The sequence below is a fragment of the Acyrthosiphon pisum genome, chromosome A2 (genome assembly GCF_005508785.2).
Source record: "Acyrthosiphon pisum isolate AL4f chromosome A2, pea_aphid_22Mar2018_4r6ur, whole genome shotgun sequence".
In the NCBI taxonomy this organism is placed as follows: domain Eukaryota; kingdom Metazoa; phylum Arthropoda; class Insecta; order Hemiptera; family Aphididae; genus Acyrthosiphon; species Acyrthosiphon pisum.
The window spans coordinates 66,445,101-66,457,892 of record NC_042495.1 but is presented as its reverse complement, the minus strand read 5'-3'; the positions used below and the strand labels follow the sequence as shown (position 1 = coordinate 66,457,892).

General features: G+C 28.0%; 1 protein-coding gene across 1 annotated transcript in view; it reads right to left on the bottom strand.

Moving 5' to 3' along the window:
- The window catches only part of LOC100166522 (octopamine receptor beta-1R-like), a 116,702-nt gene that overhangs the window by 1,591 nt on the left and 102,319 nt on the right, over window positions 1–12,792 (bottom strand). The window contains exon 3 of the mRNA XM_001947746.5: window positions 3,273–3,509. Within this exon, the coding sequence (XP_001947781.1) occupies window positions 3,273–3,509 (237 nt within the window). The remainder of the gene's footprint in view (window positions 1–3,272; window positions 3,510–12,792) is intronic.

Below are 12,792 nucleotides of genomic sequence, written 5' to 3'. Positions count from 1 at the left end.
AAATTTGTTGCGTTCTACGCTAACCAAGACAAAAAATATTTTGCACACTTAGGATGCAACCAAACGAGTGAAATATGAATGAAAGTGTGGTGGGCCACTGTAACTTGAAAGCAAAAAACTCCGTTCAAGTTCTAAAGCATAAAAAAAAAATAATATACACACGCACGCATATTATAATGATCGCAGTGCTTGATAATTTATAATAATGTCGTAGCCGTTTCTCCGCTTCTTTATCCTCACTGGATGATTTAGTAAAAAGAGGACAATAATAGAATCCGAACATTAAAAGCAACGTATGTGGAATATCAGACGTTATCTATAGATAAGTAAGTTATTACTCATCATAAAATGGCTGACGTTTGCCATATCTTGTACCTACACAGTGTTGCAACTCTGGAGGTATTTTTGTAAAGGAAAATGCGGTTTACGCTACTACGATAGCCTTTAGAACAAATATCATTATTATTAATGATGCCTTTATATTATCTAATAGCTACGTTTTTACTCCGTTTTCATTCATGCAGCGGAAACATAACGCCACTTAAGAGTTTAGAGTGTATAGTGTCGTGCAAGTATGTACTGGTTTTGAGCATTTAACAAGGAAGTAGATAATATTATCAATTGTTATTTGCATAAGACTTACACGTCTGATCAACCAAAATGCATATTACAAATATACCTAAGCTAGCTGAGAATAATTTATCTTAGTTTAGTATATTATTATAGGTCTTGAACACCTGGAAATAATTTTATCATACAATTTGTTTAATTAAAATCCTCTCGGAAATCGTTGAGACGTTTTTAAAAATCGTATTACCGTTGAACGGGTTCGTTTTGGAAATATAAGTATTACAAGTAATGTTGAACATGTACAAGAGGTAGGAAAATAAATAAATAAACTTAAAAAACAAAAAAAGTCTGGATTTTTCATTTGGTTGACTTGCTTTAATAATATAGATAACTGCACCGGCTGCGTAAGGGTCAGGTTATTAATGTTAATGTCAAGCGTGTTATCTAGAGGGCACATAAAATAAATGGTACACTACTAATCGGCTGTTTAACTTTTAACTAGTAGCTAAAGTTTACATTTGTGATCGATAAGAATTTAGAGAAAGCTATGTTGTACAATATATAATACGAAACACAACACATTTTATTTTGTTCTTACATCTTACATTATATATTTTTGTTTTTAATGCCCAACTTTTGAGAAATGGACATGGCAAAAAATGAAAAATCCATTTGGAAATATTAATCTATATCATTATGTGTCTTGTTTATAAATGGTACATAGCGCGAATAAATAAAAATAGGATACTGGAAATTATGTTTCTATTTTAACGTACATTTTATGCGTTTTATATCTTTTTTTCCGTATAATTTTACTGATGTTGGCCTAGAACAAGTTGTCAATAACGAGTGTTCGCAGTATTCACGCATTGATGTTAAACAAATTCGATACCAAGTTCATTGAAGTGAAACGTCGAATCAACATTGTACACGGGAAATCGTTTTTGTAGTGATGTGCAGTGATGAAGGTAAACAGTAGAGGTAACTACCAAAAACACATGAAAAATCGATAGTATTTATTTTTAAAATAAACTGAATAGGTACGTGTGACATGTTAGGCCGCGAGTAGCAGAGTTATTGATTTATTACGATAGGTATCTAAAGTGTGAATTTTTTTCAATAATAATTATTTTTCACTAGTTGAAAAACTTGAAGTCCCAACACTATAATTTAGCACCGAATTTAGTTGTGAAAATAAAAAATGTCTATGTTGTAGAGAAAATAACGAAAAACTGTGAAATAAGCATCCACATTGAAACATTTGATCGTTTTTTGGGTAAACTGATATCTGTTCAGAATAATTTCCAAATTAAATGATTTATCATTGCTTCACAGTTTATAACATCCACTTCAGTGGTTAGAGAAATGGGATCACGTGTAAATAGATTAAATTCTAAAAGCCGTTGGAGAATATCAAATGGCTCTTAAATAGTTAGTAGGTAAGTACTTAATGAATAATAAATAATGTTTTCATTGATTCGACATTGATACTGCACGTAAAGAAAATAATATTATAAAAATAGTACTACCTAATAAATATATTGCACAGTAGGTGTGAAAAATGGAAATATATATTGATTTCTTGGCGTAGGTACATACCTATACTCAGATATTTCACTCTATATTTACATTATAATATGATACCTATATATTTTTATACTAGTTGAAACTTTATTAAAATACGATTCTGAAGCTTTTGTACTTATAAATATACGCTTATAATATTTTTGACGAGGTAGACTTAAAAAGAGATGTCTAGGGTTTAATGAAATTAATATGCAGATAATATCACATATTATTATGTGGAGTGGCGTGTGAGGTATGATGGCGTTCGGTGTGATGAGAGATGGGTCGGGTGGCCAACTTAATATAGCTGCAATGAGAGAGGTGGTGAAGGATATAATATTTTTTGACGTGGGATCCGAAACTCAAATGCTGTATTTCAATAGTTTTTGTATAAAAAAGTGCTTCAAGTGTTCTGAACTAATCGAGATGAAATTTTATATTTTAAAAATAAGAGGTTTCCGTTACACAACCCTTAGCTATTACTTAATTATTATAATATAGGGGAGTACATACATTATGTGATATTTCCTAGTTTCAGTACTGATAAAACCATATCATTAAAGTTTTATATATTTGTCGTGATTATAAGATACCTAGAAAATAGTATTATGTATGTCACAACGCTGGAACTCAAAAAAACCCCATTGTAATGGAAAACATAGTATGGTCGATACTATATTAGCGTATACCTTTACAACTTTTTTCATTAATTTCGTTTGGGCTGAACGCACGTATATATAACAATTTTTTTTTACGGATGTTCAATGAATTTTGTTGTTAGTTGTTGCTAACGAGTGAAAACAGTTTCATCGTAACTGTGTATCGCCGTCTCCCGCAGTGTGAAATATATAACCAATATCGGAAACACCTGCCCGGACTTGTAATATTAAATAATTTTTTTGAGTGCGGTAAAAAATTCGCAGATGCACCCGATGGTTCCTGAAGGCACGAAAAACGTACGTCGAGTACTATACCGGTACACGTTATTAAATGAAAAACAAAAAAAAAACACTAAAAAAAACTCCGGAACAAAGCAAAAGAGGTACGGTTTTATGTGAAAAAAAAAATGTATAGTAATATATCATGTAGGTATATTATATATAGTTTAATACATAATATCAAATTATAATATTCACCATGTAAAAAAAGGTAGCCAACACGCCAGGAACGCGGACATAATGATGCCCAAGGTGCGGGCCGCTTTCCGCTCCCTTTTCATTTTGTTACTCGAGGCCGCTGGTCGAAAAGCTCCCGAGTCCGGATCCGTTTCCACGTCGACGTCCTTCACCGCATCCGAAGTTGACAGCGCTCCGAGTGCGCTTATGCCGTTGATCTGTAGGTGCTTGTTCAGTAACGCGGCGGCCACTTTGCTCCTGGAAACGACAAAAAAAAAAAATGGAAAATAAATACGAATACAAACTTTTTTCGGACCAGTGGCGTGTAGCCGGGATTTTGATTTTTCTTGCGGGGGGGGGGGATTATAATTTGTTATATAAGGAATAGGCTTAACTACTTTTTTATAGTAGTATCCCTCATAAAAGTTTGGTTCAGCATATAATATTATGCCGATGCCGATGCCGCAGGTATATAACATTATAGACTTTGGCGGCAACTTCTATATTAGTATTTCAATTAAAATTTTAATACACGATCACCTACGTCTTACGTAATACGTTTGAAAGCAATTTTAAATTTTCTCGAAATTTCGTGTCGGGATACAGCCCTATCAGCACCTCTCTAGATACACCCCACCCCTAGCTGCTATATATAGACAGGATACCTTGTGAGTTGTGTGGAGTTCACGATTATTTTCGATGAGGCATAGAAAAAACACAGTATTGTTATTATGATACTCTTCAGTCTTCACTTCACAAAAATCGTTTTGTCAAACCATTATTTGGAGACTAAATTGTTAAAAAAAAAATATTTTTTTTAAAGAGAAAATTTGTTTTAAGTATGCCTGTTGGCTGTTTCGTCAAAGTGATTGAACAAATCGACGTAGAGACGTGTTGACGTCATGGCGTTATCGAGATGAATTAGCATGACGTCAAAATGGGTTCTTAAGTGTAACGGAGACAAATTATATTCACTGTTGGTAGTATCGCATTGAAAAGGTTCTCATTAATGTTTTCAAACCCTCTCGTTTGGCCCATATATTAATCTAAAACGGGTAGGTAGCGAACATGAATACACGATACTATGATAGTAATTTATAATTAGTTTACAGTTTTAGGAATTTAAATTTTCCTTATTTAGTTATTTTCTCTATACATGATAGCAGTACGGTTCATATTATATGATAGCTTATGATGAGCTATTGATATTTAATTCGGTCGAGCCGTTACAGAGAAGTGCGACCAATAACACCGCGACACGAGATTCTTATGTTTTGATAATGCGTAGATAATTTTAATGTATTTATTTTAATTATAAGTATTCTACACAGTATGGGTACCTATATGTATGCATGTCGTATCCTCTTTAACCTGAATGCTTAAGACTTACACCAGCTGGTAAAGTGAACTGTTAATGTTATATTTAAAAAAATATAGGTATACCTAATTAACTTATGAATGAAATTTAATTTATTTATATATACCTACGTAGTATAATAATAAATTATTAGGTAATTCGCGCTCACCATAAGATGCTATTAAATTTTGAGATTTAGATTGAAGAAGTGAAAATTGTGATCGGTCACATAAAAACACGGTAAATTATTTAAAATGCACATTTTTAAATTGCAGGTATGGAAGATGTATAATGAAAATTAGTTTTTATGTTTTAGTACCCAGAGTAGGTAAGTAGGTTCATTTAAGATTAAGTACCCGGACATTTCTATAAATATTCTGATGCATCAATATGGTATTTATCTGTTCATAAAAAGGCTGTCCTTATTTATTTATTTGGTTATAAGTAGCTATTAATTGTACTTAAAATTTACGATTTTGTGTTTTTTAAATTTCAAATCTGTATTTTTTATATTATGTGTATTCACTTAATTATTAAAATAACGATATATCTTAACTATAAATACAATTTAATTAATAGTCACTACTTATCAATTATAATTTAATAATAATATTATTTTATTGATATTTATTTTGCAGTAGGTATACAAAAAAAGAGTATTAACATTAGTTTGCATTTCAATTATTGTTTTTAATTGAGTTAAAATAAACAAAATAATGAAAATAAGCAAATTTATTTTGAAAATACTTTTGAAATAATTACAAACTACATTATATTATTTGTCAGTAAATATCTTGGACATCCAATAATATACAGTTTAGTATAGCTCGCCGAAAAGATACAGTTATTTATGAAAAATACACAAATGATTTTCTTTTGTGTTAGATATTCTTTTCCACCATAATTTTATTGTGAGGAAAAACTCCGTACTTCGGTCCTTCAAAAAAAAGAGAAAAAAGAGAAATCCATATTATTTTATCCTGTACAAATTATTTTCTCTGTCTACTTTTTGTTCTATTTCTTCGTGTGTAACAAAAATGTAGTAAAGTTGTATTTGATGAAAAAGTATTTACAAAAAAGTTTAATATAAATATATTATGAATATTAATACTGAGATTTCAAAAACTCTTTAGCAGCATGATGAAAAAAATCTGTTTGCATTAATCAGTATGAAAGATTAGTTGAGGTTATAATTTATTTGCAGTAAATATAAATGTTTTTTTTTGAGATAATTATATTAAATCAGTTATCCTTATCACTGTTATACAATTATAATTGTTATGTATTAAAATTTAAAAATGTCTATAATTATTATATTTCAAAATGTTAAAAATGTTTTATAAATAGTTCCGTTAAATATTTATTATTTCCTTTCATACATCCATATATTAATTACCAATAACCTACTTTAAGGTTAAATCAATCTTAAAAAAAGAAAAAATGATTTTCCACTTTATTATTTAGGTACAGATTATGATGATAGTTATTGTTTCAATTTAGTAAAAATATAACGCTTGTTGAAGTGGCATGCCCAAAACAGTGGCCTACTTAACGTTTAAAGTACCCTCCACTAATCAATTTTATTTGGCTTTTCTTTCGTAAAATATTTCTTGTACGAAATATGGATTAAAATAATTCCTAAAAAATAGGAAAATTAAAAACTATTATGTATTTATACAATTATAATAAAGAATACATTTTTTTAAAACGAATATTTCGTGTTGTTTAAAAGTTTAAAGTAATACAATCTTAAATTAAAATGAATAGAACATTAATATAATTGTAAATAATTTGACTGTGATCGATTCCCAAACATTTTATAATTAAAAAAATATAAACGCATATAATTTGATTATGTGAACAAACAATTTGAATAGTTATAAAACCACCTTTACCGCGATTTTATGGATAATATTGTGTTTGAAACAAAAATATTGAAACACAGTTTTGAATATTGACTTGATAACCCACAAAAACAATATTTGCGTCAGTCAATATTCAATGTATGAAAATACAAATATTTAGAAATACCTACCTACGCGTAGGTATATGAAATTAGTCAACACTAGAACTTTTATGCATAAAAAAAATATCTGAACAAACATATATAAAATCAAACGAAAACACCAATAGGTACAATGTAGGTACGTATGTATATAATATCATAAAATATAGAAGGAGATTGATTATTGCAACAACAATGCTTCCAATCAAGGCTGAATACAGGTAAATGTAGACCAGGAAAAAATATGATTAAGGGCGTTTATACGCGGTTGAATTAACATTTTTTACTCTCTTCAATACTTTTGAAAAGAAAAATAATTGTCTCAACTAGTAATAATACAATAACGCATAGCAAATATAATATTATCTACTAATATTATAATACAGATTTTTTCAGCTTTTCGATAACCTTATAATATTTGCGGCGAACGTCACAAATTCAATACATTTATTTGTATGCTATTCTGTAGTAATAACAAACATAAGCCGTTATTAAACTCGATTCAAACAATTTCAAACATTTTCACATATCATAAATTTAATATTTATGGTGAATATAAACATGGTAATTTCGATTTGATACCCATTTTGAAAAGACATATCTTTGCATAATATTTATATGGTATCGAATCCACAAATGAATATAAAATAGCATAAAGTTGATTAAATTATTAATATATAATGTAATTTATGAAAATGAAATAGTATGAAATGAAGAACCACTTTTTCATCAAAATTGTAATAAGCAAATTAGAATTTAATACAATATATATATATTTCATAGCTTAAATGATTATTTAGTTGTAAAAAATTTGTAATTCTGTTTAGGTAGAATACATTAGAGTAATTTTTTCTTTTTTACTAAGAAATAATAAATGTAGAATCTCAACTTTTTTTTATGAATAATATTACTATTTCATAAGCTTATTAAATACTATTAATTTCTTTGAGTTTTTTAATAACATTTATATTCAAATAGTTTTATTTTTGATATTTAAAATGGGTTTTATAAATTTGTAAAGTAATTAGTGAATAGTGAATACAGAGTAATAAATACATTTTATGTAATCAAAAATGAATTGTTGTTTTTAGTGCCACTTAAATATCAACATACAATAAATAATCATTCATACAATAAGTTATTTTGTAAATTATTGTCATCGTTGGTATGTATTAAATAATTGTTATTCTAAAAAATAAAATGTTTTAGATAGTTAATATCAAATGTAATTTGAATGTAATATTAATCCTTACGTTTTATTCTTAAACAAAATTTATTATATAACTATGTAAGTATAAAAACTCTTTTAAAAACCGAATATCTATGGTTTTTATTTGCAGTGTTATTCCGAAGCAATAAATTAGTATCCATTTTATAAGAAAAAAAGTCAATAAATTTAAAAAAGTCAATGTATAAGGCTATTATATGGTTGAATGCCTACGAATTTTTAATGAGTTTCAAAATATTACATAATAACATACAGCTAACTTCTAAGTTATATATAAATCTATTTTTCTGAATGTCAAGTCACAATATTCAATACTCTACGAATTGAGCAAGCGAAGTTACGAAAAAATAATTCTGTATCTTTATAACTCACATGAGAAAAATAATGTACAGAAAATAATGACTGTGTAATAATTATACACAATAAAATGTCTGTAATGTCTCAATTACTATTTTATAGTTTTATATAAATCGGACGATTTTAAATTCAATAATTAGTTATTCAATATTATACACATCTGATATTATATAAGTTGTTTTAATTTTAAAGACAGACAGTGAAATATCGTATAACCGTTGTCATGTATGTGCTTATTAGTTATGGACGTAATAAAATACTTTTGGAAAGTTTCAAATTTATTAGCTAAACATTGTTTAAGTGAATTTTGTTTAATTCGGTCAATATTTAGGTTAAGCAGAATGTAAACACATCAAATCTTTTCCAACTCAAAGATGGGAAAAGTATCAATAGTTTATCTAGAAGAATCTATATTCCCGGACATCTACTATAAATCAAAATTTAGATGAACAGATAATGATAAATTATTGGCACGTACTAAATTTTAAGTATAGAGCCTTTGTAATGGCTTAAATAGCTGTTAAAGTGATAAGAAAATAGAGTACTATATTTAGGATACACCGGATACTTTATTAGTGTTTATGACGATCAAATAGCACTTTTTTGGTATCGCCTTAATTTATTATTTAATTATACTATTTGTGTATGATTTAATTTAAATTTTAAATTTTTTGTTAAAATAAAGATAATATAGGTTCGTATAATTTAATATGCACATATTTATCAATGTAATAATATTGGTACAGTAAAGATTTAAATTCCATTAAATGCATAAATTAATTAATAATAATAATAATAATAATAATAATAATAATAATAATAATAATAATAATAATAATAATAAAAACAACAATAAAAAACTAAACAGGAACAATTAAATTAGAAAATATTCGTCTTAAACCTTAAATTAATCGTTATATTATGTTAGACTTCGTATGATGGTATTGTAATATTTTTCTGAATAATCCTGGTCCTCAAAATTTGAAATGTTAGAGATATTCAGTATTCTAAAAATTTTAATTTTGTTGGATATTAGATCTGTAAAAGTTTATGAAATGAGACTTAAATATAATTAATGCATATTTAACGTCTTAATTAAAAGCCAGAAAACGTATATTTACTAAAACTTTTTTTTTTAATGACAATTTATATATTTCAGAACATTAATGCAAATTAATCTTGTCAATAGTTTATAGAGTTTTAAATTATTTATCAGGTAAATCCTTAAAGAAAAACCAAATTTTTGTGACCATTTATTTGGATTCACCATGAGCTATAGTTTCCCATTATTTTTTTTTATGATTTTATTGGATTTAAATAATTTGTATATAGGCTTACAAGAACAGTGTAATTTTATACATTTTAATAAATATAATATCAACAAATGATGACTTATCGTATCTATTTATCCTAAATAATATGGTGGCATAATGATTTTAAAAAATATATAAATAAAAACAAATCACTTTTTATATTTGTACAAAAGATTATGGTATAAAGTACCTTGTTAAAGTTGGGTTACTATAATTTTGTAACAATGACAATAATCGGGAGTATAATATGAATGAAAAATAGGTTGAAAATAAAACGAATTAAATCAGTTGAAAAACATGCATTTTATTAGTTTGCATATTATTTCCAAAAGAATAAAACAATGTTTGTTACTTTAATTTTACTTCGAAATGTTCATAAACATACAATACAATAACGGAATTCAAATAACTAATAATGCTATTTTAAGAATTAAGCCTTCAAGTACATAATATATAGCTTGGTCTTATAAATGTATACCTAATTAATTCTACAATCTGAAATGTCGCAATTTATTCATCAAAATATGGTTATTAAAAATTGAAGTGCATTTTCATTCTGTGACTTGACAGCAAAAACCGGGTTTTGATTATCGCAGAGTAGGTATAATTATGTTTTTGAAAACAAACCCTTTTTGCATATTTTACTAATAGAAAATAATATAAAACGAATAGTAATTAAAGCAAATTTATCAAATTGGTTTTTCGAGCTATATGTTTAAATATTTATGGGTTTTGGTGATTGATTTTAGTAGTAGAATAGTATGTTTAGATTATTATTTTCTTACTCGTACATAATATATATATATTATATTTTAATATGTATTTCTTTAGTGGTTGTATGAACCACGGTATAAACGAGATCGGTGACGCAGTTGAGGGGCGATACGGCGAGAAAGTATAAAGACCACGTCACAGTCAAAATATTCATTACTTTGTTGAGCATACGTACCTACACATACATTTCGTACTTGTATATTAAATATTATAAACTCGCTTTTTATTTCAGAAGACTGCACCGGTAGTTTATTTACTGTACACTATACGTTATTATCGGTGACATGTTTTCGTTCCACTTGAATTCAAAATTACCATAAGTAAATTGAAAAATGGCAAAATCCGCTTAGTTTTCATTCTAATCATGTGTCAGATATTTGAACGCCTATCAGACTGAAGAAAAATCGTTTATATTCACAACACATACCGATCCGTACGATTTAACGACACGGAAATAACGATAAGATGCTTACTTGTATACAGCCTGATGTCATATCGTCATAATAAATTAACACGTTCAATATAACTGAAAACACGGAAAACAGGGGAAAACTGTTTTTAATAACGTGCTTATTATAGTGTTTTACGTCTCCTCGTGCCAAGAAATAACTCCACGTTGCACCTACCTGCCGAGATATAGTCCTACAAGGCTCGCGAAATATAGTAAAACTATGTATATGGTATATCATATAAGTACCTACCTATACAAAAAGTTACGAAGCGCATGCAAATAATACATAACTAAGTAAGGGTTTTATTTTTTCAAGCGATGTTTCTATACATTTTAATAAATATATTGTATAATATATTATCATAGAACGATAAGTTCCCCGTACGGGACATGCCAAATGGAATATTTTTGTATTTTTTGAATGGGAATTAATCACGGTTTCCTAGTGAATAATTACTCGGTCCATATTTGTAATTCCCCCTCACCGGTTGACCTTTGATGATGGTACATTGTTTTGACTTAAATTTTTATTTAGCTCTAACTACTTTCACTAATTATATAATGACGTATTATATTATTGTTGATTTGTACGTGAAAATCTAAAAGTTACACTTTATCATATTATTGTTATTTCGAGTGGTGTGAAACAGTAGGTAAACGATTGTACGAAAGGCGTACCACTATTATGTATACAATTTAACATTAAACACGTACAATTTAACCGTAAACCCGGAAAACCGATAAAAACTGTTTTTAATAACGTGCTCATTATAGTGTTTTATGATCCTGTCAAGAAATAACTCTACGATACGAGTCATACACTCATATATACACATGTCGAGATGGTCATATAGAGCCCACAAATAGTGAACTATGAGCACAGTAAATAAGTATCTATATAAAAACTTATGAGTAATACCTACTCAACAAATTATGGGCTTTATTTTTCCAAGCCATGTTGCTATACATCTTAATAAATATATTGTATAATATTATTACAGAACGATAAGTTCCCTGTACGGGGCATGCCAAATGGAATATTTTTGTATTTTTTGAATGGGAATTAATCACGGTTTTCCTTAGTGAATAATCACCTGGTCCGTAATTATAGTAGGTAATTGCCCCTCCCCGCACGGACTGAAGTTTGGTGGCAATACAATTTTGTACTTAATATTTAACTACTACTTTCACTAATCATAATGACGTAATGTATTATTGTCGATTTGTGAGTGAACATTTAAAAGTGTTCTAATTATTTATCATATTGTTATTGAAAATGGTGTGAAATAGTAAGCGCATATACACTCAATGGTACCGTTATTATGAATGCAATTTATATAAGAAACGAGTAACGTCTCATACTCATCATTATATTTTATCATTTGTATCTATTTGTTTAACATTGCCCTTAATATAGAGCTACCAAAATTCTAAATACGGCTTTAGTAATTAGACTGAAAGTGTTTTAAAATGCACCAACATAAAACGTTGTACATTAACTTATCCAAAGTTAAAAATTGATAATCAATTATGTCTAACGACAAAAATGGCATGTTCAAATGACTTGAAACTTGAAAACGGATAGCGGTTATAGGTTGGTTAATGCGTGTACCCGGTAAGATGAAAGAGTATATTGAATAAGTTTCAGGTTTGTAAATAATTATTGTTTCAAACGTATTTTTTTTATGAAACCCTTTAGACATTTTCCTGAAGACTGATTGATCGAACTTCGTTAGGGTTAGACACGTGAAGCTCGAAACTTTTTCCCTTAAGTTTTGGAAAAACTAATAAAACCATTTTTTTTTTTATATAGGTACAATATAGGTAGGTATATTAAATATCACTGAACTATAGTAAGTACTCAGTTTCGAACAACCATTTTGTGTAACACATGCCTCGTGCATAATGATTTTAAAACATTGCTGTGGCACTGTTCATCTTGTAAAAACAGTGAGATGTTCTCAATTGTTTATACTAATGTGACTGTACGTGAAAAATATTCAAATTATTTTATTATATTTCATCATTATTCATAAATTATGAAATTGAAATTGTT